Source organism: Pelodiscus sinensis, chromosome 1 (assembly GCF_049634645.1).
Source record: "Pelodiscus sinensis isolate JC-2024 chromosome 1, ASM4963464v1, whole genome shotgun sequence".
Classification (NCBI taxonomy): Eukaryota; Metazoa; Chordata; order Testudines; family Trionychidae; genus Pelodiscus; species Pelodiscus sinensis.
In genome coordinates, this window is record NC_134711.1 from 228,879,337 (window position 1) to 228,907,096 (window position 27,760).

At 42.3% G+C, this 27,760-nt stretch overlaps 1 protein-coding gene across 3 annotated transcripts in view; it reads right to left on the reverse strand.

The window, feature by feature from the left end:
* MGAT4A (alpha-1,3-mannosyl-glycoprotein 4-beta-N-acetylglucosaminyltransferase A) overlaps positions 1 to 27,760 on the reverse strand; it is a 125,802-nt gene that overhangs the window by 43,389 nt on the left and 54,653 nt on the right. For all 3 annotated transcript variants that reach the window (XM_075916644.1, XM_075916656.1, XM_006137401.4), the window contains exons 5-8: positions 24,551 to 24,684; positions 6,830 to 6,876; positions 6,095 to 6,208; positions 4,147 to 4,222 (exon numbers count right to left, since the gene is read on the reverse strand). In XM_075916644.1, coding sequence (XP_075772759.1) covers positions 4,147 to 4,222; positions 6,095 to 6,208; positions 6,830 to 6,876; positions 24,551 to 24,684 — 371 coding nt within the window. The remainder of the gene's footprint in view (positions 1 to 4,146; positions 4,223 to 6,094; positions 6,209 to 6,829; positions 6,877 to 24,550; positions 24,685 to 27,760) is intronic.

A 27,760-nucleotide genomic window follows, 5' to 3' on the forward strand; every position in this document is an offset into this window, starting at 1 on the left:
CAGGCCACCTATTTGAGGATAATTTACTTGGAAACTCTTTTTAATAAAAATCCAGGTATGTATACACCAACTATTTGGGACAAGATAAGAGTTAACTAGACTTTTTTTTTTAAATTCTCTTTAAAAGTATATAATACCCAGATAAAGATTCCATTGAGGGTGTATTTAACTGCTGCTAAATTACAAAATATCAACAGTGCTCTCTAATCCTTGCTCATAAATCTGTATCAATATTGAATACTTTAGTACACTACTGTTGTGAATTTGCTTGAAGTTACTACTTTTTGGCACAAAACAAAACTCCAGCAAAAGAGAAAGCACCATTTTTTCACTTCTAGAATGTTTTATTTGTTATTTGCCCTAGCACATTTCTTAGATGGAAAACTAAGCATCTATTTCATTCATTTTATAAGGGCCAATAAAAATAACAGCTTGAAAACAGAAGTTATAATCCCATTCCCTCAAAAGCAATTATCTCAGCAAATTTAGAAAATGATCACCACAGAAAATAAGCATAAAAATGTTTATATAACTCAAAGCAGCATAATTTCCATTTTAGAATTATGCTTATGAAGCAAATACTGGCATGATTAAACCATTTTTTAAAAAAAGTAAAATGTTCCATAGTGAGAGTTTTGGACTCTATCCCCAAAATTGCCCACTTCCGTTTACAGCTGTTGCCTGTAGTGGATATGCTGAATACTAGTACCCATACATACATCTCTTCCTATAGCGTATTTTGTTTGCAGGCACATAAATGACTTATTGTGAGTTTCCGGATATAGACAAATTGGCTGTATTCCTGCTTTACTTCATGTGAATATATGTATTATTTGTAACAAAACTGACATCATAGCAGATGACTACACGATAGTTTACAAAATGGCATAACACACACTAGGTGAATGAGGTGATCTTTTACTGGAACACCTTCTGCTGGTGAGAGAAACAAGCTTTTAAGTTTATAAAGAGCTCTTATTTCAAATCTAATTGAAGCTGGTCCAATAAAAGATATTACCTCATTTACTCTGTGTCTCTAATATTCTAAGACAAACTTGACAGCAACAAAGCTGTATATATAAAATGGCATGTCAACTGTGAGGACTAGTAAAGTTAAATTAAAAAAAACAAATATAAAAATGGATTAATCTCATTGATTTTTTAATTCTTCATGGATTTATTGTCACAAATATAAATGGTAAGAATATGTTTGAGTGATTTGCCACAGTGTGAGAATAAAATAGTCCATAAAGTGCATTACTTGTTATTTACTATATGTATCATGGTAGCATTCAAAGGTTCCAGTCCAGATAAGAACCCCATTGTGGTAGGTGCTGTAAAAATCCAAGGACAGGACCACATCTTACTAACAGCTTAACTACTGTCTTATAACTGCATCCATTAGTGTATTGTGAGATAGAAAGACGAAGTTTATGTGCCTTAACCATCCTAAAAACACATACTACAAGACAACACTGAAGGGACTAAGTATATTGTGTAAAATCTGAATAAAGAAAAGGAATTTTACACTTTTGTTATTTTGTTAGCTTTTAATAGATTATACCATAAAGATGTATAAATAAATGTAACTGAAAGGCCAATCAGATCATCATTCTCTAATGCCATTGTTAAACAGTAAATGTAGGGTGCAATGTTGGTATTGCTGCCCCACTTTGATATGAGCAGCTATTCAAACTTTGGGGCTCTGGTGATGTTCCAATTGCAAGTAAAACTGATGGAGTCTGGTAATCTCCTTAATGCAATCTTGTTTATTTGCAAGGCTTGTACAGAATCCTGCTGGTCTGAATGCAGGAGGTACAAAAAGCAAAAGGGAACGTTTTTTAAGTTTACAACCCCAAGCATCTATAAGCCAACACCAGATCAAAACTCTTTCCCTAGCTTTTTTCCACAATCAAGTGCTCACAGGAATTATCACTTGACTTTCTTTTTAACTCTGCCTTTCTTTCTGTTTTTAGTTTGTGTGTGTTCTTTCAGACACCTGGTCAAAATACCCAGGGGAACTTTGGTGCTAGTTTCTGGGCAAAATCTAATAAACCTTGTTTTAGTTGTAACTCCTTAGCTGTATCTTACAATTATCATAAAGGGAGGGTGCATTCACACAGTTTGAATACAGCTGTAGATCAAACCATAACAAAGTTTCACCCATTTAAAAAAATGTGTCAATTTTTTTTTAAATCTCATTTTAATTCACTTTCATTTTGGGACCCATAATTTTCTTCTTTTTCTCTGTGTAAAAATAGAAGTCCCATACTGTGATCAGGTGGTTTTGTGTGTCAGTAGGGGGCAATCATGGCACAAAATGTTGCTTGAAGAAAACATGCTGCTCTTTTACTAATAGCAGCTCTAGCCTTAAATGTATTTGATAAAGAAGTGAAGATGTAGGGTGACCAAATGTCCCATTTTTAAAGGGACAGTTCTGCAAATGTGCTGCCTTTTCTTAAAAACAGGCAAATTATCCCATATTTTCTGTCCTCCAGCCCCACTCCCTCAGATTAGTACTGGTGGATCCAGCTGGTGGCCAGATATCTGCTCACCAGCTGCCTTCCCACCAGCAGCAAGTGTGGGAGTCTAGTGACTGACTATGGAAGTGGATGTGCAAAGCTGGTGATAGGGCAAAGATCCAGCGCACAAGGCTGGCTGCTTCCCCCTGTTGCTCCATCCACGCAGCCCAGCTGCATACCAGCTCTCCTCCAGCAGGGTCCTGTCCCCATCCAGTTTCCAAGTGGCATTGTCTGTGTACTACTGTGGCTGGTGAAGGTGGACCCACACCAGGCAGGAGCTAGTTACGTGTCACCTCTGTTGCACACCCATCAGCCCTTTACATGTTCTCCCTCTCACTATCTTCTCCCTGCTTTGCCTCGTTGCCTCCCGAGCCCCACTGCTTCTCCATATTCCCACTAGTAGGGCTGGTCCCACTTACAACTTTATGCTGAGAACCAGACCTGGTCACTCACCAGCAGCCTGGCAAGCAGGCTCCTTCCTTGCCCTACTGCCTCTGGCTGCGCAGGCATCCCAGGAAAACTAAAGACTCTCTAGCTCAGGGCACTGGCCAGGACCTGCACGTGCCAAAGCCCTGCACAGCACTGGCACGGGAAAGTCTCTCCACCTGTCAGCTAAGCATTGGAGTACTGGGTGGGTGGAGGGGGAGTAATTTCCAACCTGTTCACACCCCAAATCTGCGGGCTCCTCAACTACCCCAGGGCAGTGCCTTAGTATCCTCTTCACCCACCAGATCCACGGGCCCTAGCACGCAATGCATCCTTTAGGCTTAACTCTTTCCTGCCCAGGCTGTAGCAGGGGAGGAGAAGAAGAGAAGGATGCAGTTATGTCAGTGGCCAGCAGCAGCCTGAATAAATTAGCTGCCTTTTGACACTGCACTGGCAGGAAGGTGTCAAAGCTACTTCTACCTATGTGGAAGAGAAGAAGAGATGAGCTTAGCAAAGACATGGGCCAGGTCATCCCTCTCCCAACTCCTCCTATACTGGGACAGGAAGCAGCACCTGTCCTTTCCTCCCTACCTCCTGCCTATGGGAGATGAAAGGTCCAGTGCCTGCAGCCAGCACTAGGATTGCAGTGGCAAGCAGGCAGGGCAGACCGTATGGCTGAGCTACATAAAGCCAACGTAGAAGATCAGTGGACAGGAGCCCATTAGCTAATGGAAGTTGCAGGAAGCAGCGTGGGCTGAGGAATGTCTGGCTGCATGCGTGGAACCTCTCAGTTTCCATCAGCTAGAAACAGCGAACAGCAGCCACTGGGAGCTGAAAGACTATGTTCCTGCAGCCAGCATGTCCCTCAGTCCATGCAGACAGTGATGAGGTGGGACTGGAAGTCTGTACACTGGAGTCAGCTTATAAATAGGTCATTGACTTAACATTTTTTTCCTGTGACATTTTTGGTGGGGGTCATTTTATGAACGGACTTATGTTTGAGTTTATACAGTAGGTTTCTGGTTTAGCCAGTGCAAGTAATTCAATTTACACACATTCACTATACTATAATAACCATAATTGCAATAACCTTCCAAATATATAGTCATTCTATTTATATCTACTTTGCTTTTTATGATGTTCCCATCACCATGGTATTTCAGGCTTTTTTGAATAGCATCAAAGAAAAGAGATTTACCTGAATATAATAAATGCCCTTTTTTTGGGCATACATCATAAGAAAACAATAATCCAAGTTTTGCTTTGTTCGCCATCTGAAATTAAATGTTAAAAAGGCCAAGGAATTATAAACTAAAAATTATTTCACAATACCATGAATTGTATTATAAAAGATGACAAGTTATTACATATTATTTGAATGTAAGAACAATTAGATCCAGCATTATTCCCTCAGAAAAGCTTCCATCTGGCAGGAAAAAAACAACAACCTCAACCAGGTCAATTCACCCCATGTATGCTGCAACACAGCAAGAGGAATGGCCCAACTAAACTGGATCCTTTGCAGCTATTTGAGCTTTCTCTAAAAATATATTGGTAACTAAACAATATTACTGAATAAACGACAAGGAGTCCTGTAGCACCTTATAGACTAACAGATGTATTGGAGCATAAGCTTCCGTGGGCAAAGACCCACTACATGCATCTAATGAAGTGGGTCTTTGCCCATGATAGCTTGCGCTCCAATACATGTGTTAGTCTATAAAGTGCTACAGGACTCCTTGTTGCTTTTGCAGATCCAGACTAACACAGCTACCCTTCAAATATTACTGAATATAGTTTTATTCCTGACAGCACGAAGGAAAACAGAAAACAAGAACAGACAACCAACATGACGTTAAATAACAAGAATCTTCTGCGCTGTTATATTCTGGACTCCCACCTCATTAAACAAAAACCACAAAACTTAACAATAGGCTTCTACACCCAAGGAAAAAAAAAAAACACACGCAGGCAGTGCTTCATTGGGATTCACTTGTGTGTTTTTCTTTCAAGAATTAGAGCCTTAGTTTCTACATTACAGGAAGTCCCCGGGTTACGTACAAGATAGGGACTGTAGGTTTGTTCTTAAGTTGAATCTGTATGTAAGTCGGAACTGGCGTCCAGATTCAGCCGCTGCTGAAACTGATCAGCGGCTGATTCCAGGAAGCCCGGGGCAGAGCAACTCTGCCTCGGGCTTCCTGTAGTCAGCGCTGGTCAGTTTCAGCAGCGGCTGACGTGGGGACGCCTGGGGCAGAGCAGCTGGGGTGTTGCTGGGTTGCTCCAGTAGCGCCGCTCCTCGGCACTACTGGACCAACCCAGCAGCACCCCAGCTGCTCTGCCCCAGACATCATGATTCAGCCGCTGCTGAAACTGACCAGCAGCAGCTGAATCAGGATGCCTGGGGCAGAGCAGCTGGGGTGCTGCCGGGTTGGTCCAGTAGTGACCAGAGCGGCGCTGCGGGACCAACCGGCAGCGCCCCAGCTGCTCTGCCCCAGGGTCCACAACAAAAGCCTGGTCTGCTGGGGGGGGGGCCACACTAGCTGCGGCCCTCTCCCCCAGCAGACCAGGGACACAGGGAGCAAAGCCGCAGCGGCAGCGGGGTGCCGCGCCTCTGAGGCTTTGCTCTGGCAAAGCCTCAGAGGCACGGGACCGTGCCGCGGCTGCGGCTTTGCTCCCGGTGTCCCTGGTCTGCTGGAGACGGTCCCCAGCAGACCAGGGGCACCGGGAGCAAAGCCGCAGCCGCGGCAGGGTCCCGCGCTTCTGAGGCTTTGCTCTGGCTGCTCTGGGCACTACTGGACCAACCCGGCAGCACCCCAGCTGCTCTGCCCCAGGCCAGAGCAAAGCTTCAGAAGCGTGGGAACCCGCCGCTGCTGCGGCTTTGCTCCCGGTGCCCCTGGTCTGCTGGAGACGGTCCCCAGCAGACCAGGGGCACCGGGAGCAGCTTTTCTCGCCCCGGAAGTCGAGGTGGCGGGACCGCTGCCTGCGAGCTCCGGGGTGAGAAAGCCCCGTTCGTAAGTGCGAATCCGACATAAGTCGGATCCGCGTAAGTCAGGGACTGCCTGTACTTCAAGATTATACAAAAATATTTCCAGAACTCAGTCTGGCATTACATAAACAAGAAAAGTCTAAGGGAAAAAAAATCTTACCTGACTCTCTCTTTTGAGTCTCCAAATGTCTCTTTTAAATTTGTTAAATCAGGATAGTAAGATGCAGGCGGGGATATTATTTCCACCAAGCCAGAACTGATTTCTGTAGAAAATCTATCATCAGAAACATCAAGTGAATAAGTGCAATGGGACTATTTATTATTGGTGCAGTTACTGTGTCCACATAAAATATATTTGTAATCATCTGGAACAAATGCATAATTATACCTTCAAAGAACATCAGAACGAAACCTCATCTTTTAATTTTTATGATTTGCAGGATTTATGTCTAGTAAAATTACATTCTTAATTTGACAGCATAATATAGCAGATTAATTTTTTAAATAAGCAACATAAAACAAAACTAGCATAAAAGTTATTTTTAAGTGAGTCTTCCCAAACAGTCCCTGTTATCTAATTCTATTACATTAACCAGAATATAATATCAATTTATTAAATACCTGGGCTTTCCCTTCTACACTTCAATTTGAGCATACTACTGCATAGGAGAAAATGAATGCAGATGCCAAACCAATCCATTTTTGTCATGCCAAATCCATTTAATCCCATTTACTGTTTTACAGTTTAATCTTCTGAATTACTTTTCCTTGATTTGTCTTCATGTGCTCATTTTTTCTAAAACCAAAACCACCTTGAGGAAAATAAGGAAGTAACCAAAATATTTCCCTCAAAGCATAGCTTTGTTAAGAAAATAAAACAAATCCCCAAACTTACTCTTTCTCCAGGCTTGCTACAACACTGTGTACGTAGTCAAGATCTGTCTGGAAAAAGAAAACAGCCATTTTGTAACTACACTTTTCCCCTTTAAAAAAAAAGATTTTAAATAGTAACATTTCACAACCATTTTTAGAACACAAGGTGCTAACAATACTGGGATTTTTTTTTAAACTGGAGACATGCAATTAAAAAGTTATATTTCTTAAATGTTTGCTGCAAAAATTTTTAGTGGGGTCTGACATGTAATGAGATTCATGCCAAAAAGAGTTAAAAGTAATTTTTACTAAACCTACAAAAAGATACATCTGTGAAGCGTACTATTTAGTAAAATGGCTAATTAAAAATCATAAGAAAAAATTAAGGTATTTGTGTTGTTTTCAGGTGAATTTGTAATGAAGTAACTAGAACCCAAGACTCCTTCATAATTTCGGAGAGGCGGGTGTTTTGGGAATGGAATAGTGCCAATATCTGCACTGAGAGGAGCAGTGAGTGAGGCTTGAAGGTATATCTTGGTACTGGGAAGCATTTTGGCTCTAGTGCTGGCATGGGTTTCAGCATTGATATTATTGGGCCTGTCTTCCTTGCCACAGACGGTGGTGCTGCTATCTTAGTACTATCCTTTGTTGATGTTGAGGGTTTCTTTCTCAGTCCAGAATTCTTTCTGCAGGATACACATATTGCCTCTCCAAGCTGTGTTTTCACTTGGTGCAGGCATGCCTTTCTGCTCTGGAAGATGGAGTTGCGTCTCTCTTCCCCAATTGGCATGGAGGACTTTGGCATCAAGCAAAGGTCAGTGATGCTAGTGCCTGCACAGATGGTTTTGGTTCCTTCTTCACTGTCCTTTTCCTCTAGAACCAGATCGTCAGAACACGTGCCTAAGATAAACTTCTCAGTTACTGTCTGGATTGAGGAATGCAGACATCCTTCAAAGCTACCCCCATGGATTGCTCTAAGAGGTATAGTTTGACCTTCACATCCCAGGATTTCTGAGTGCAGGACAAAAAGAGCAGCAGATAGTATACTTAATTGGGGATACAAGGATGGTTTTCCAAAATAAAATAGGCATCTGCTTTGTTAATCTACGATGGCCTTTAATACAATGAAGAAAGACAGGGTTTGAACCCAGTGAGTTTTGAATATACCAGTGTTTCTCAGCCTGTGATTTAGGACACAAAATGGGTCATGACCCCATTTCAACAGAGTCACCAGGGCTGGTGTTAGACTTGCTGGAGCCAGATGCTGTAGCCAGAGCACTGGGGCCCAGGGATAAAGCCAAAATTTGGGCAGTGGGGCTCAGGTTAAGGTCTCTACCTGGTGCTAAAACCCATATGCTTTGGTCCCCCTACCCAGGGTAGCAGGGTTTCAGGCTTCGGCTTCGGTCTCCCTTCCTGGGGTCATGTAGTAATTTTTGTTGTCAGAAAGGGATTGCAGTGCAATGACATCTGAGCACTCCTGAAGTACACTATAGCTACTGGTTGCCGCAAAGCACCTTGCCCTGCTATACAGTGGGATGTCCAGGAGGATTTCCTCCATCTGTATTAATTTATTTTTTTCTGTCAGGATGGAAGAGTAAGATCAAAAAAAGTTAAATGAAGAAATTAACTAATGGGAGACCTGAAGAAGATATTTCTTCACCTGAGAAGAGTTACATATATCAGAAGTGGGTTGAGCCACAGGCCAGATTCTGTTTCACACCACAGGCACAGAAATATTTGAGGGACGGGCATGGCCACTCTGCCCTTTATTCCTTGTATGGGTGCACGAAAAGGAATAGGGCACACACAGAGCCCCCCCAGACACTGATAGTCAAAAGATTCCAAGCTTACACCTACGTAGCGCATACACACCTACAATGGGATCTATGCATACATGAAGAACTACCAGTTCTTAGGAAAAATACTTTAACAGATAAACAATTTTTCTACAACTAGATGACTAGAAGTCAGATTATTTGTCTTGAAAATAGACATAAAAACTGTAATTTATAGTACCAATTAAGGTCTCAACTCACATGCTTAAGCCTCTATTCAGGAAAGCACTCTTTCATGAATCAGGTTCTAAATTTTGCAAGAGACAAATTTCTACTAGCAATTTCTTAAGTCTAGTTTAAATTTTGCATAAATATCTTGCAACTTTAAGTTAAATTAAATCCTGACCTTTTATAAGATGTGGGTCACCAACATTCTAAACCTGCCATATTATACAACCTATTCTTCTGTAATATGTAACCATGGACATGGGAAAAGTGAGCCTTTGATTTTATAAATCAAAGTTGAAAATCAGTCTTTGTTACAGCTATTAATTTAATACTTTGATAAACTAATTATTAATTTTCAAAGGAAATTTTCTAGACTTTTACAAATCAAAGCTGATTCTGGAAGTTCATCAAAATGTTTTATTTACTGCCTCTTGCTGGTTATTCTTACAAATGATGGAAAACAAAAGGATAATTTATACTCTTCTTTTTATGTGCTCATAACTCAGATTAGCATTAATGAGCTATGTGTATTGAAAGGTGAATAGGAACCAAGAATTTCTATAGCAATATTAATCCTGTTTAAGGTTACTAGCCTTAAGGCTACAGCCCCAAAGCCCCTTTTTTATTCTGACCCTGCTGATGAGGCCAGAGTAGTGCGCGCCTCTTCTCCAGTCATGGCAGCTCTATGCACAGACACCCGTGAGCCCTTGCACAGGGCTTATTAGGTAGCTGTGCAGCTTACAGGGACCCTGATACCATAACATATCATCCTTACTTTTGAATTGTTTCTGGTGGCACCTCTGCATTAGAGCTGGGCTCCTGGTCAGAAGCAACTATTCTCCAGCTCCCCAGTTCTGAAGGCAGCACTAGCTATATAAAGATAGCAATACTGCAACACTCCCTACAATACCTTCACATCAATACCACTCCTTTTTTGGTAAAGGACCCCTACAATTACAACATCCTGACATTTCAGTTTTATTTATGACTTTGAAATTCCTGTGACTGTGAAATTGACAGAGACAAAATGAATTTGGTAGGACCCTACTTATATCTGATTAGTGACTTCCTTTCAGATATGCATCACTTGGCTCATCCTAGAAAAGATAAAAACTTTTGTCTATTAATTGAGGAAGATCTTATTTTCTAAAAACTTTAAGGATGAATCCACGATATCTCCAGAGACAGATGTGTAGGGGAGAAAATGAAGAAAAACACAAATTTTCCCTTTAAATGGGCAAATTTAATGTTGTGATGAGCCAAACCAGAAAATCCAAAGTGAGTCTCTAAAAAGATGGGATATATCAATGTGTGTTGGAGAGTCACCAAAGAAAGAAACTTGGGAAAGACTCCCAATCTGACCCGATAGCCAAAAGGCCAGTAAGAATAAATTCGTTTTACATCTAGTTGGCACTGGTGCTACTGTAGCAGTGGGATTTTATATTTGTATTTCAGGTTCAATAATGTAGTAATGTATGACTTAATTTTATCCTGCCAGCCACCCTCATTGGTAGAAATGCATCTGACAGACCACTAGGCCCTTTAGTTAAATATACATTTCTTTGTTTTAAGGTTTAGTAATTGAGACACAGGATTTTGTATTGTCTCTATGTTAATGAGATTAGAAATATTGAAGGCCCGGGCCTTCAATGTGAACTGTATTGATTACAAGATTTAGTAAGGTTTAATTTACAATGCTTTTTGCTTTTGCTCAATAAAAAACACTGCTGTTTGTATATGTGAAAGACTGTTTATGTGAATGAAGAATGTATAATCAGAAAGATGAGGTGTGAAGGCCATTGTTAAAACCAGATGGTCAAGAGAAGAGGGGGCGAAGAGACTTACCGACACCAAAGAACCATCAGTGCGTATCCATGATCAGGGATTGGCAGACTGACGACTAAGGTGGAGCTGGCACCCCTAAAAACAACTGATTAAGTAATCCAGGACAGGCTGAGCCTCTCGGCGGTGTTTTGGAATGTTAACGTCAAAAGATAACATCAATTAAGGAGTAACCAGTCACAAGCTGACAGCGAAATCCATAGACTTCAACAGAGGAAAGAGGATTATATAAGAACAGGGTGCTTTGCTATGGGACTTTGGGTTCATTTTGCCACCAATTCCAGGAGTATCAGATTGCGACCGACAAAGCCCGGCTCCGCTCTGCGATCAATCTGGCTGGCCACTCGATTGATCCAGACTCTGGATTGGTAACTAGAACATCGACTGGTGGGAGAATGGGAGCGAAAGATAAAGAGAGAGAGCGTGTGTGTGAGAGTGAGAGAGTGAAAAGCATATGCTAACTGTTGTAGTCTCAATAAATGTGGCGTACTGCCTTCTCCCCTTTAAAAGAGCTTGTGTGCTTCGTATGGACATAACACTACTACTACTGGAATAATGTCTCCAGTTTTGGTGCCTTCAATGAAGAGGATGTTGATAAATTGGAGATGGTTCAGAGAAGACCCACAAAAATTATTAAAGGATTAGAAAACATGCTTTATGATGGACTCAAAAAGCTCAATCCATGTGTCTTAAGGAAAAAGTTAAGTGATGACTAGATTAGAGTTTATAGTCGCCCATATAGGAAACCAGTTTTTAATAATGCACTTTTTTTCTGCTAAAGAGAAAGGTATAACATGGTCCAATGGCATAAGCTGAAGACAAATTCGCACTGGAAATAAGGATCCTGATGGATTCTCCCTCACTGACAATTTTAAAATCAAGGTTAGATGTACTTCAGGAAATATCTGGGATAAATTGTATGGACTATGTTATACAGGACATACCTTATAACCAGAATGGTTCATTCTGATCATGGAATCTGTGAATCTTTAAACTATATGAACAACAAGAAGCCCTGTGGCACCTTACAGACTAGCAGATTTATTGGAGCATAAGCTTTCGTGGACAAAGACCCACTTTGTCAGATGCATGTAGTGGAAATTCCAGAGACAGGTATAAATATATAGGCATAAGAAAAGAGTTCCAATCAAGAGTAAGGTCAGAGATAAAGAGGTCAATTCAGACAGGGAGTGTGAGGCCCACTTCTAGCATCAGATGTGGAGGTGTGAACAGGAGAGGAGAAACTGCTTTTGTAGCTGGCTAGCCATTCAGTCTTTGTTTAATCCTAAAACGATAGTGTCAAATTTGCAGATGAATTGTATCTCTGCAGTTTCTCTTTGAAGTCTGTTTTTGAAGTTTTTTTTGTTGCAGGGTGGCTACTTTAAAATCTGCTACTGTGTGTCCAGGAAGATTGACGTGTTCTCTAACAAGTTTTTGTATATTACCATTCCTGATATCTGATTTGTGTCCATTTATGCTTTAACGTAGGAACTGTCCAGTTTGGCTGATGTATATGGCAGAGAGGCATTGCTGGCATATGATGGCATATATTACATTGATAGATGTGTAGGTGAATGAGCCCATGATGGTGTGGCTGATGTGGTTAGGTCCTGTGATGGTGTCACTGGTGTAGACATGTGGGCAGAGTTGGCACCAAGGTTTGTGGCAGGGATTGGGTCCTGAGTTAGAGTTACTGTGGTGTGGTATATAATTGCTGATGAGAATTTGCTTCAGGTTGGCAGGTTGTCTGTAGGAGAGGACTGGCCTACCTCCCAAGGTGTGTGAGAGTGGGGGGTCATTGTCCAGGATGGTTTGTAGATAACTGATGATGCGTTGGAGAGGTTTTAACTGGAGACTGTAGGTGATGGCCAGTGGTGTTCTGTTATTTTCTTTGTTGGGTCTGTCTTGCAGCAGGCGGCTTCTGGGTACATGGCTGGCTCTGTCAATCTGTTTCCTCACTTCCTCAGGTGGGTATTGCAGTTTCAGGAATGCTTGGTGAAGATCTTGTAGGTGTTTGTCTCTGTCTGAGGGGCTGGAGCAAATGTGGTTGAATCTTAGTGCTTGGCTGTAGACAACGGATCGTGTGGTGTGTCCAGGATGGAAGCATGTAGGTAGGCATAGTGGTCAGTAGTTTTTCGGTATAGGGTGAATGGCTAGCCAACTACAAAAGCAGTTTCTCCTCCCTTGGTGTTCACACCTCCACATCAGCTTCTAGAAGGGGGCCTCATCCTCCCTGACTGAACTGACCTTATCTCTAACCTTTCTCTTGATTGGTACTCTTTTTTTATGCCTGTATATTTATACTTGCCTCTGGAATTTCTACTACATTCATTTGACGAAGTGGGTCTTTGCCCATGAAAGCTTATGCTCCAATAAATCTGTTAGTCTATAAGGTGTCACAGGACTTCTCTGATGCTTTAACTATATGATTGCATACTATTTTTTTCCACCAGACTTCTGCCTCATTCAACAAATTGAATGGACACTGCTCAGAGAATGAATCAAGACTGTGCAATGCATAAGCCTACTGTCTGTAGAACTGCTGCTTTACTGGAATTTGGAAACTATTGTGAGAGAGGGAGGAAAAGAAAGGATGGTCTTATGTTAAGGCAGTTGATTGCCCTGCTGGAGAACAGGATTCTATCCTTGCCTCACCTACAAAGTTACCATATGATGCTAGGCATATTTTTTAAACCACATTTTTCCACAGGTAGCCACTGATTACGTATTAATTTTCTAGGTGCCCAACTTCAGGCAATTAGGGCCTGATTTACACAAGTGCTAAGTACTCAGAATCCCAACTTAAATCAATGCCATCTGTGCTCTGAACTTATAAAATGCTAACATACTCTGAAAAATTAAATTCTAGTTATGTACTCAGATGTAATGGATTTAGTTATGGCCTTAATATTGTTGAGCTTCATGTCTTCAGATGTAAAAATGGGGTAATAATACCATATTACCTTATAGGAATGATATAAGAATAAATTAAACAGACAACCTTTATTCTATCATTTCCTAACTTTTGAGTTTCCAACCTTAATATTCTTTTCATGTCATTTTTTCAACATACTATGTAAAAAGTTAAACCAGTATGAAGTTAAGTTTATAGGGAAAGGAAGAGGAACATGGCTAGTGAGCTTGGGGAAATTCAAATGAGAAATTTTAAAAATGGATCATTTAACATGCAAAGTGCAAGAAGTGAGAGACATGTGTAATGGGAACGGAGGAACAAAAACAGAGGTGTACCTTATTATATTTTACCCATATGTCTGAATTAAAGATCATTGATTATTTTAACAGTCTTTTGAGCATATAGTATATTAAAAATGGATTGCTTTAACCCACTCAGTAAACAGTGTCCCACTTTACATACTAACTGAATGTAGATGGCTTCCAATAAGACAGGCATAACTTTGCAAACTAGTTCTGGTCTCTCACCATACTGCATTCCGGGAACTGCTTTTCTTACTAAAATAATATAGGGTTGCAGGAACAAAACCAGACTTGTATTAGTAGACCTGGCATATACGGTTAGTGAACAAAATGTGTTTGAAAAGTGTTGAGAATCTCAGTACTGCTTTTGTGGAGAGCAAGATACCATATGAAGGAGTACATTTATGCTGTTACAGTTAAGGCTGTTTTAGGAATTTCTTACAAGCCTTACATTTATTAGTTTATACTACAACTCAGCCATAATAGTTATTCTGTGTTGACATTTGGCACACACTGTCAGCCCTGGAGAAAACTGTTCTCATGATTAGTATAAATGCTAAAGCTTTTGCTTAAAAACTGCTATGATCTGGAACACTATATTTATTTGTATTTTAAGATTAGTGCTAAAAGTAAAAATTTTCAAGCTATTAACTCATAACATAGCTTGTTTTTGCAATTAATACACAGGCATGGAAAACTGAGTTAGAAGTTACAGAATCAGCTGCTGGCTCTTTCACAGACTGCATAATCCTAAGTGATTGATTGTGCAGCAAAGTACCCTATATTGGTGAGATTTCTAAAACATACCAACATGTTGTCCACTACTAACTGGTCCACCCAAATCCTGCTAGCGTACAGAGTCACCTATTGTGCTTTCATATAATATCTACATTAAAGCACCGTATAAAATATATAGTGCTCACCAGCAGGGACTACATGGAGCTGCTTGTGCACTACAGAATCACACTCCTGTAGTAGGGATATAGGAGTGTAGCCGTTTCAATGGGTATCCAATAAGCATGAAATTCTCAGTTACCCAAATGGCTACATGCAGCTCCCGGTCCAATATCAGAGGCAGCAGCACAAGGCGGAAGGTGGGAGCTGGTACGAGCTGGAAAGCAGCTAAAAAGCTGTCTCTCTGCGTGCACTGACTCCAGGAGAATTGCCTGCTGCCCCATGCTGCTGCCTCTATCTAATCAGCAGCATAGGGCAGCAACCGGCTCCCCACAAGCAAGGTGGCAGGCAGGAGCTGGTGCATGCCGGCTCCTGGGAGCTGGTGGCAATTCTGAGTGAAACGGTGTAACCGCTGAAAATTTCAGCGGTTATATGGTTAATCAATTACACACATTTTAACATCCGTTCCCCATAGTGCACTATGCTGCACTGTCTAGACAAGTCTCAAGTCACTTTGTGTCTATGTTCTGTTTTGTAAAAAGGGATAGCAGTGTTCAAAATGCCTGTAAATGCATTTTTTAACAATACAGTGTGTTATGGTACACTGGTTCCTAAATTTCTGAAAAGTGAATATATTAGAAGGGATTTTTGAATGTTCCTTGTATAACCGAACTTCAAAGTACACTATATCATCTGTATCCAAAAAACATGCATTTGCCAGCAGGATGTTGGCACCGCATCAGAGGCTCATACAACTGCAAATCCCCTAATATGATCTATGCCATCAAGTGTCAGCAATGCCGCTCTGCCATATATATTGGCCAAACTGGAAAGTATCTATGACAAAGGATCAATGGATACAAATCAGATTTTCGAAATGATAACACACAGAAACCTGTTAGGGACATTTTAACTTGCCTGGGTACTCATTAATGGATCTAAAAGTGACTATACTATTACAAGGCAATTTCAAAAACAAGCTGGAGCGGGAAGCTGTGGAACTTGCCTTCATTTGCATATCTGACACCTTTAATCAAGGTTTGATTAAAGACCTAACTGGATGGGCTGCTACATTCAACACCTTAATGACATCAAAAACTAAGCATCAGGCACTTACAGCCCTCTCTATTTGCATGTTCAAAAGCTTCCGAGGGATAGCCAAATTAGTCTGTAACAGGAAAAACTTAAACAAATAACCTAGTAGCACCTTAAAGACTAACAAAACATGTAGATGGTATCATGAGCTTTTGTGGATGTAACCCACTTCTTTAGAAGTGGGCTGTGCCCACAAAAGCTAATAATTCCATCTACATGTTTTGTTAGTCTTTAAGGTGCTACTAATCTATTTGTTGTTTAAGTTTTTCATTTAGCATGTACACTAATTGACAATATTTTTTCCCCTTTTCTTTCCCTCCTCATCCCCTCTTTTTCTGCTATTTATTTGTACCTCTGGACCCTTTGCTCCATTCATCTGAAGTGAGTTGTGCCCACAAAAGCTCATTATACCATCTACATTTTTTGTTAGTCTTTAAGGCGCTGTAGGACCATTCATTGTTTAAGGATTTTCAGTTACAGACTAACATGGCTACCCAAGGAGACTAAAGCAGCTACTAAAGTTAGACACTTTTAAAATTAGCAGGCCTGGATAGCTTGCATCTAAGACTTTCAAAAGAGATAACCAAAGACTCAATGGACCATAAATGTTGATTTTCAATAAATCTTGGAATGCTGGGGAGGTTCCAGAAGACCAAAAGAAAGATATTATTAGGCTAATATTTTTAAAAGGTTAACATGATGATTGAAGTAACTAGAGATTTCTGACAATCTGGAAATCATGGGTAAGACAATGGAACTGCTCATATGGGCCTCCATAAAGAATTAAAGGTCAGTAATATAATTAATGCCAATTAACATGGATTTATGGAAAATAGATCCCATCAAACTGCCTTAATTTTTAAAATCAGATTTCAAGTTTGGTTGATAGAGGCAATAGTGATGACATAATACATGTAGATTTCTATAAGGGATAAGATCTGGTACTGCATAACATTTTGATTAAAAACTAGGATATAAAATGAATATACTATATGTAAAATGAATTAAAAGCTGACTATCTGATAAATCTCACAACAGTTGAAAACAGGCAATCATCAAAGAACAGGTGTGTTTCTAGCAGGATTAGTTCTTGGCCCTACATGAGTTAATATCTTTATAAATGACGTCAAATAAAACAAAATCATCACTGATAAAATTAGAATTTGATCAAAACTTGGAGGAGTAATAACAAAAGAAGAGCAACATGGAGTTCTTGGTAAACCTGAGTGCAAGAAAACAATATACATTTTAATATGGCTAATTGTAAATACAGTATATACATCGAGGATTGAAGAATGTAAGCCATGCTTACAGAAAAAGGACTATCTTGGAAAGCAGTGACTTAAACAAAAAAAAAGACTTGACGTTCATTCCGATTCTGTGATTGTGACCTTCAAGAGGCCATCAAGTAACTTGGTAAAGAAATGTAGGCAGAAATGTTTTTCAAGATGCCTACGTCCCTTTAAAGAGCTAATAAATGTCTCACACTTCAACTTATTAGTGATTTTTTTTTTTAAATATACAGAGGAGACAGACCCTGGCCTAAAAGCTGAATTACTTCATTGTTTTTAAGTGTGCCCTCCTACTCTTCCTGAAGTGAGTGGCAAAACCGCTATGGGCTATACTAGGAGTATAACTACAACCCAAGACAGGAAAGAGGCAAAGAATCTGCCTGCTCTGTAACTAGCTTACAGAAATATATTAAAAAAATCTGGTGATTCTAACTCTTGACATTCCTTAACGTTTATGAATATAAAATATTAATCTAGAAAAGATTTGGGAATAAAACATAGGTCAAAATGAGAAACAATGAAGGGGTCAGGGCAGAGCAGAAAAAGATCTTCTAGCTACTGACGTAAACCTCAGACAAATGAGATGTGGAAGCAGCACAGGCATTCTGTAGTTACTGGGAAAATTAGCTTTGCCATATACAGATACTGGATGAAATAAAAATCCATAAGCAGTGAAAGACCCAGAGCTACAGACGTAATTCTCAGATGGCAAACTGTTATATTTGGCACCATCATCCTCTCTGTTAGAAGTGGTTATACATTTTCATGTGGTCATACAAGTTTTCTGTTGCAGGTTTCCAACAGTTCATTAGAAGCCTGATCATGTTTCTATTAAATCAATGGCAAAATCCTCTGACATTAGTGGTACAAGTTCATGCTTTTAATTAAAAAGTAGTGGTCTGTCCTTCAAATAACCAAAGATAACTCTTAATAGAGCCACTAATTCCAGGCTGGAGAAGCTGGCAAAATGTTGTGTACAGTTGGCTTGCTCAGTGAGAAATGATTCTTCATCATTAAAGGAGAGTTTACAGAGGCAAATTGTACACTATGCTCACAAGAAGTTGGATCTTCAGAAAAATATAAAATACAGCAAACGGAATAGTAAAGACGGGGGGAGGGGAAGGAAAGAAAAGCTAGGCCAGGCAAAAGTTAGTGACATGTATACTGCCTAGACATGCCAGGGATTCAAATCAAGGTTCTCAGTCTAGTCTTTCACACCTGGGCCAACAACCCACAAGGATGTATTTGAAAAGTACACTGTGGTGTTCTTAAGGCAACACCTTGAGGACAGGTGACAAATGTGGTACCAGTGACTGACTCCAGATGAAGTCCAGCCCTCCTCTTCCAGAAATTACAGAACCATGGGGTCAACACTAGCCATTAGTGGCTATTTGGCCAGTTGAGTGTGGACAGCTGGCTTGAACAATGTGGCTATTTGGCCATTTGAGTGAGGCTAGTTTGCTATAGCAATAGCCACTATAGTGGCTTCTGCTTCAGAACTGATTGGACACCACAATTATAGAGGCTGTTTAAAACTTTGAAGTTCATTTATTTACATGCAGGCATGTGGCTTTTATTAATCAGAATCTTGGGACACCTCACAAAATGTGATTTATTTTCATATCCTCATCCCTTAATGTGTATTTCCGGATGTGGTATACTGTCCCTCTAGAGGCACTGAAACCACTTAGAGAGAATAATGAATCTGCTCTACTGCCTTAGCTGATAGCCAGCTAGCTTTCAGTTCATGCAGTAGAGCAGTGGTCCCCAATGCGGTGCCTGCGGGTGCCATGGCGCCCGCCGGGCCATTTATGTGCGCCCGTGGAACAATCTGGGCTGGCCCCGCCCCCGGGCATGCGGCAGGTGCCAGCCCCGGGAGCATGGGCGGCCCCGGCCCCGGGCGCGCCACGCGTGCTGGTGCCGGCCCCAGGCGCACGGCGCATGCTTGACCTCGCCCCCAGTCACGTGGCCTGTGAGCAACCCCGCCCCCATGCGCCCGGCAGCCCCAAAACATTGGGGACCACTGCAGTAGAGGCTCATGCACTAAGCTCCAAGGTTTGGCTCTGCTTGTCGGTGATACAAAAGGACAAATTCATAACCCCATGGAAAACAGAGGCAAAGAAATGTGATTTATTTAAAGTCATATAAAAATGATAGAGTTCAATCCAGATCTCGACTCCTGTTCTTTACTTTTGGCAGAGTGGTTATCAGATAACTGTAATTCTCAGAGCAAACAACAATCCCTCTTCTTCATCACACCAGAAAAACAAAATAGAAAATCCATCTACATTTTTACAGGTTGAAATGAGAAAAATATTAACTAGTAGGAATTTTAGCATCTTTAATGTAATTCAGGACAAAATTGCATGTAGCAATAAAATCACTATGAATTTTCATATTAATTCCATTCATGCTGTTACCAATCAGCATGTCCCAAGAACTTTTTCTGCAGTTTATGAAGATTGACAGCTACCCAAATGTAATATTCAGACCCATAGTCATGGTTGACAGGTAGGAAAAAGGGAGAGCAATATGACCTAGAATGACTCCCAGGTTGTTCAAATTTAACATGTCAAGTGGAGTGTCTAAAACATTAAAAAGGAGGCATTAGAATTTGCTGATTTCTCAGTGTGTTCTGATAACAGAACTATAGCCACTTGAGTGTTCGTTTCACTCAACTCTCACTCACAGAAAGGTTCTGGCTTACATAAGCTGAAGTAAATATAGGCCACTGTACAACTATAGGCTCATTCAACAGATAGTTTTCACATTGCCCCTAAAACAGATAGTAATGAGCCCCTGTAATGAAAAATCACTCTGCTTCATGAGTAAATTATACAATTAGATGTGTGAGAATCAGTCCTTTATAAACCCTGCCACGTTGTGTAACTCAGATCACAATTTATCAAGGAGAGCACACAGTTCTAAAAAGAGATTTGCGGCCTTTGCAGCAACTGATAAAATTCTTCCTAAGAGACACTTGTTCTTCGTTGTCCTTTTGATGCGAGCTAGAACATCTGGTGTACTCAACAACATTAAATCAGCTTTCCAAACTGTCCAATGAAATTTTGTTTGAATGGTGTCCACCAAAAGACTAGGGTCACGAAATATTAATCTTTTAGCAGGATAAACATATTGTCCAGAAAAACAAACACAGCTGTCAGCACTATTATGCATTATGGACAAAATCCTCAGCACAGTACCCAGAGTAGGAGGATTAAGCACATGTATAAAAGAGGAATCCTCCCCACCAAGCTAGCACCCTGCAGAGGCTACTGAAGCCCAACAGCTGCCATAGTGTTCTCCAGCATCATCACATGCCACTGTCATCAGTGGGAAATGGAGCCTCTGGATCTTCCTCCACTTTCTTTCTTTTGAACAGAAAGTCCTTCATACACACAATTTCAAGGTGATGTATCTCAGTATAACATGTGAACCATGCACTCTGCCACCTCATGCACAACCACAGAAAAAAAAAGTTACCTACCTTTTGTAGCTATTGTTCTTCAAGTGTTGCTCATCTCCATTCCAAAAGACGTGCATGTCCTGCGTGCACAGTCATTGGAGAATTTTTCCCTTAGTGCTACCCACTGCATTGGCAGTAGTGCCCCCTGGCATGGCGCCTTCAAGGAACAATATATAGAACACTGCTGACCCCTCCCACTCTCTGTTTCTTCTTGCCAAATTAATCAGAGGACAGGTGCATGGAGTCTAAAATGGACATGAGCAACACATCTTGAAGAATATTTACAAAAGGTAGGTAACCATTTTTTCTTCTTCAGGTGATTGCTCATGTGCATTCCAATAGGTGACTCACCAGCAGTTTCCATGGAAAAGGGGTCAGAAATCACCTGGTTGCTGCCTGCAGGACTGCCCTGAAAAGGCCGCATCATCTCATTTCTGCCTGGTGCAATGTCAAGATGTGACAGGATTACCACGCGGCTTCCCAGCAGATACTCTGGATAAAGACCTATACAAGGAAGGCTACCAAGGAAGATTGTGCCTTCATTAAATGAGCTATCAGGATCAGCACCAGGACCTTGACCAGGTCGTATACAGATCCTTACTATGGAAGTGCAGAACTGCTGACGGAGGTCAGACATTGTGTGAAAACAGCCTTTGGGCACGGGGAGACTGTTGCCTATAAACTCTATCCTTTGAGTCATAATTAGGGGTGACTTGGACTCTTTTTAGGAGAAGACCTAGGTCAGTGAAAACTGTCCTCACTAGGGCAACGTGAGCCAGAATCCACTCTTTGGACTTGCCTTTGATGAGCCAGTTGTCTAGGTATGGGTAGAAATGCACTTGATGCTTCCAGAGGAAAGTCACCATGACCACCAAGCATTTTGTGAACACCTGAGGGATCACAGAAAAACAGAAAGGGAGCATCATAAACTAATAATAGTGGTCACTGACCACAAACTTGAGAAATCTTCTGTGGGCTGGGATTATAGAAATGTGAAGGTGGTATACCAATTCTCTGGATCCAGGGAAGATATGGTTGTGGCTAAGGAGATCCAAAACTTGAACTTCTTGATAAAGATATTGAGGTTCTGCGGGTCCAGACAGGGTCTGAACTTGTGCTTGGGCCTTGGGATCAATAAAATCTGAGACACCTCCTTTGTGGCGCCCAGTGTGAGGAGTGCTTGCACCTCCTGCATAAGGAGATGCTCATGAGAGGGGTCCCTGAAGAGGGTTGGGTAAAGCTGCGTGGGTGGGAAGGAATAGAACTGGATAGAGTATTCTGCCCCTACTCCTGGTCAAGACCCAGCAAAGTGAGGTGATCTGGGCCAAGGCATGGTAGAAATGGGATAATCGGTTGCCAAACCAAAAAGGACACGATATGGAAACTAGTGCTCCATTCTTGGGCACACTCCCAAAAGCTGAGTTTTGTCCCAGGGGTTGCTTAGTGTCCCCTTGATCCTGGCCTGAGACAGAGTGGGACTGGTGCCTCTTGCGATTCTGGTCCCTATGCCAGAAAGAATTGTGTCTTGGTTGGCCAGAGTAGATGCAGGCAGGGGTCTGGGTCTTGAAGTGCTTTCTCTGGAGTGCAGGGGTGTAGATCCCCCAGGATTTAAGGGTAACCCTAGAATCTTTCAGACTGTGCAGACAGGAGTCAGTGTTCTCTGTGAATAGCAGGACAGTCAAAAGGCAGGTCTTGGAAAGTAGTCTAGATGTCCAGAGAGATACCAAAGACCTGCAACATGAGCCTTCTCTCATGGTTATAGCTGTGAGCATTGTACAGGCCACTAAGTCAGCAGATTCCAGGATTGCCTGCAGGGAGATTCTGGCAACTTGTTTGCCCTCCTCTACATTGGCTGAAAATTCCTGGTGGGAGTCAGTGGAAAGAAGCTCCTGAATTTTAGCAAGGGCACTCCAGGAGTTAAAGGAATAGCAGTTCAGCACCACCTACTGGCCAACAAACCAGGTGGAATAAACCTGACACTCAAAGAGGTCTAGCTTTTTAACTTCCTTTAACTTGAGTGCAGGCCCTGGCTGCCCCTGCCGCTCCTTGTGGTTCACTGCTTCCACCAGAAGGGAGCCCCGCCCGGCTATGGGTGCACAAAGAGGTGCCCATACCCTTGTGAAGCATGAATGCCCTTGGATCCAGGAGGTATGGATGCCACGGTTGCCATAACACCTTTGTAGTATTCTGGACTGTCTTAACAAATGGAAGGGCCACCATTGAAGGGCCCTCTGAGGAGAGGATGTAAACCATCGTGTCAGCATCCTTGATGATCTCCTCCACCTGCAACTGCAGAATTTGTTCCACTTGCCATCAGAAATCCTCCCTGCTATCCATGGGAGGAAGTGTGGTGGTGGAGATAGCAGCCACTGCCTCTTCTGGCAATGAGGACAACAAGGCCTGTGGAAAAGGAGCTTGCTGACCGTCTTGCTCCCCAGGGAGAGAGTCAGGGACTGCCAGCTTTTGTGTAGCTGCCTCCAGTATCAGTGTCGTACACCGTGCCAGAAGAGAGGGCTTGATGCCATGCTTGGTGGCACAGGTTCAGGTGTGTACACATGCTCTTTTGGAGAATGCTGTTAATCTGAGGTAGCAAACAGTGGGGCATGGACATCAGACATGGCCACAGCGGGCAGCTCATAGACTTTAAGGTCAGAAGGGACCATTATGATCATCTAGTCTGACCCCCTGCACAGTGCAGGCCACAAAATCTCACCCACCCCTCCTAGAATAATCCTCTCACCTATCTCTCAGATATTGAAGCCTTCAAATACTTTGAAGACCCCAAGATGCAGAGATCCTCCAGCTGTGATCTGTACCCCATGCTACAGAGCAAGGCAAAAAACCTCCAGGGCCTCTGCCAATCTACCCTGGAGGAAAATTCCTTCCCGACCCCAAATATGGCGATCAGCTAAACCCTGAGCATGGGGGCAAGACTCATCAGCCAGACACCCAGCTCTTGTGAATAGTGGTAGGCCCATGAAGTCCACAAGGGCCACTGGAAAAGTACTTGCCACTGTTGCTGCCGCCAGTGCAACCCAAAGGCTACAGTGCCAGGAATGTAAGCAGTACTGGCTTCGCCTGGACATGGAGGACTTCTCACCCAAGTCCAACAAATATTCAGAGACTGACCATGGCAGCAATGGCACTGAGGAGCGGGAACAGCACAGCATGCTTAAACCCAGCTGTGGTGAGGGGAGGTGGCAGTGGACCCTCAAGGCAATTTTATGTGGTGCTGAAGGTGCTGCCCCAAGACCACTGCACTGCTCACACTGGAGCTGGTGCCAACTCCAGCGTAGGTGGAAGACGGAGAGCTATCTCCATGAGTATGAACTCCAGGTGATAGTCATATTCTTTTTTTAGTTTGAGTCTTAAAGCTTTGGCAAATGGGGCACTTAAGTGCTTTGGAGATGGCCATTAAACAGCGAAGTCAGGAGGAGTGTGGATCACCCTTGAGCTTAGACTTTCCACAGTTCTCAAGATTTGAACCCCTGAAATTGCAGCATGTCCCAGTTAGGGGAACTGTACCTCCCCTTCCCCCAGGCTAACTAATGCTACCTAACTACAGAACTGAAAACTGAAGAACTAATGACAATGGATACCAAAACGTGCTTGCAGAGCAAAAGCAATATGAGGCTCCAGAGACTGTCACTGGAAGGATGGGGGATGAGGAAGGGGGAAGGTCCAGTAGTGTCCTAAATACTGCTCCCTTAAGGCACCACGTACTAGGGAGCTCCATAGCCAACCCAATGGGTACCACTAAAGGAAAAGTTTTCAAATAATCATGCATGCAACATGCACACCCCTACTGAAGTGCACATAAGCAATCACTTAAAGAATAAAAAACATTCTTCTATAACCTTGTATGTCCTTGTGGAACATTCAAACCAATTTTTAGAAATAGAACAATAAAATGATTGAAAAATATATGTGATTACCTCTCCTATGAAGACAACCATAACACAATCCAATTTCTCTTCTGGAGACAATTTATCAATGAGAGAGTGAAGAGTTTCTGTCAGGTAAGACTTTACTTTTCTCTTCACAGTGGGAATTCCCATTACAATTGAAACTGAAATGAAATAAACAATCAAATGCACAATTCATATCTGTCTTATCTAACAAAGCATTTATTCAGAAATACACTCGAACTATTAAGAGATAACATGGTGGTACCCAAAAACGATTCCAGAGCATACCAGCATTATTGTTAATACTATTAATAAAAACAAAAACAAAATCAATTCACAGAGGAAATGCAGACAGCCAAAAAAAAAAAGAAAAATACCCAGATGCTAAAAGTGTCACAGTATTAATTTATTGTTAAAATGGGTACAACCATGGTATCTGTTAGTTAAAAATGCATGGAGACTGAACCTGCACCCTGACCCTGTTTTTCATTAGTTGTCCCAAGTAATCAGCTGGAACTCTGGTCTAGTGGTCCCTCCCACAGAGCTGGGGAGGGGCCTTTAGCAGTGAGCAGACTTGTGCTCACCCATCTCCCAGGATTTCAAATAGTCTTCACGGAGACTAACACAAAGTAAACTAGAATCTTTTTCCAGAGTTTAGCCTCCCAATTTGTTACAGCCATTTTTCACAAATAAAAAAACAACTAGAAGTTTAAAGTAAAATATTAAATAACTTTTGCAGAAGAAACTTATAAATAGATCCACATCGGCCAGGCTCAACTCATCATCCAATCCACAATCCAGATTTTTCTTTCATTTGCACTTGCATTTGCACAGCAAGCTAATTGGCCGGGAGGGAGCACAGATGAGTTGAGGGGTGGCATCTTGCAGGGAAGAGGCAGGCAGCATGAGAGCAGAGACTGGGGGTAAGGGGCAGCACAAGGGCAGGGTAAGGGACTTGAGGGGGAGTAGGGAATGGAAGGAAGAACAGACTTGCATCTCATGCTGCTACTGCCAGAGGCTCATGAGCAATGGCACCTGGCAGCAGCAGATTCTGTCAGATCACAGCAGGACAGAGGGGTACTGTCTTTGGGCCCTGCCCACAGGGCTTTCTGTACCCTGAAACAGGGCAGTGCTTTTTTGGGAGCCCTCCTCCTCTTCCAGATATGGGTTGCCTCTCCTACACATGCTCCCAGCTGCACCAGCTGGCAGAACAGAACAGCGCATGGGGAAGGCAGTATGTGTCCCCAAGCTAGACCTGGGGCCCCCTCAGGCCAGTGCTCTCCAGGCTAGGGGAGGGAGGAAGGTGCCAGGCAGGGCCAGCATCCATTCCCTGCTTATAGTGCAGGGACCTTCCCTGGCACCCTCTCCCCGCCACCACTGTGCCTCTGCCTGGCTGTTCAATCTTCATGCTCCTTAGCCTACCCCCAATACACAGGGCTGCCCTCCCACTGGGAGCAAAATAGGTAGAGGGAACAAAAGGGATGAGTAGAACTATATGCATTAGTGAGGAAGCCCAGTGGCTCTATGCTGAAAAAAGCTGCACTTAAATACAAGTGGCTCTCACTTTAAAATACAAAAAAAATCAGGTTAGAGCTGAAAATACTAATTGGCATTAACAACTCATCCTCTTGTGCCTACAAACTCCCTCTGAAAGGCATCTGACGTTAAATTCTGGATTGAGTAGAAATGCCTACAAAGCAGGCACAACAGAAAGACAGAAGGGTGGTGAAGCATATCTTAATTTTTCTACTAGTACTGGGACCCTGGATTTTTTTTTTTTACAATTTACATTTGAAATATACAGTTTGCATTACCCAGTGGAAGAAGTCTGAGTCCTCCACTTTTCCAGTTAATAAATATAAATAGGGCACTACCAAATTAATGACACTTCTTCTAAATTTCATGGAGATAGCATTTTCAAAATCGTGAAATTCATAGTTTTTTATACAATTGAACCTCTGTGATTCAGGTGCTTGTGATCCAAGAACACTCATGGTTCAAACCATGGCAAGGGGAAAAGAAGCAGCTCTGTATACTGCTACTCTGCCCCTTCCCACCACCCCCCAGTAGGGGGAAGACAACACAACAAAGTGCTGGTCTGGAGGCTTTTCCCCTGATGCTCCCACAGCAGCAGATGGCGTGTCTGATAGCGACAAGGGGTGCAAAGCCACATATGCGCCCAGAAGCAGGGTGCTTACCCTTTCCCTCTTATGCCCGGACCTTGCATTCCAACCCCACATCACCATTCATTATTGCAAACACCTATGGTCCAGAAAATTCCATAATCCAGCATAGTCAATTTCCCAAGACTGCCAGATATAAGAAGTTCAAGTGAATTTCAATCTTAAATTTCATTGTGTTTTAAAATACATATTTGGCTATGTCTACACTTGCGGCTTCTTGCGCAAGTGCGGCCGTTCTTGCGCAAGAATCTGCAGAGCATCCACACTGCCCGCCTGCTCTTGCGCAAGTAAATTTACAGTACGGTGTGGTAAGGGGGCTGCTTGTGCAAGAGTTACGCTCTTTTTTGACAGGCGTAAGCCCTCTTGCGCAGGAGCTCTTGCACAAGAGGGCAGTGTGGACGCTCCGCAGGGATTTCTCGTGCAAGAAAACCCTATGGCTAAAATGGCCATCAGAGCTTTCTTGCGCAAGAAAGCGTCCACACTGCCATGGGCGCTCTTGCGCAAAAGCACAGCTCGCACATGGCAGTGTGGACGTTTTCTTGCACACGAGTTCTTGCACAAGAACACTTGTGCAAGATGTTCTTGTGCAAGAAGCCCCAAGTGTAGACATAGCCTTTGTGTTTTCTTACAACAGAAGAATATAAACACAAAGTCCTTATATCAGCATCTCTCACACTGGCTGTCCTGACCCAAGAGGGAGGATCACAAGGCTATTGGAATGGAGTCAGTGTCACCACCCTTGCTTCTACACTGCCTTTAGTGCTGGTAGTCAGAGAGCAGATATCTAAATTCCCAGCTCTGAAGGCAGCACCTCCTCTGGCAGCAGCGCAGAAGTAGGGGTGGAAATACACCATGCCATTCCACCATTACTTCTGCACAGCTGCTGATGACAGTGTTGTCTCAGAGCTGTACATCTGACCAGCTCCTGTCACACTCCAGATGCCCAGCTCTGCAGGTAGTGCAGAAGTAAGGGTGTCAATACCACGACCTCCTTACAATAGCTCTACAGGACGCCTAGTCTGAAAAACACCATGTACTTTTGTGTGCTTTTCCC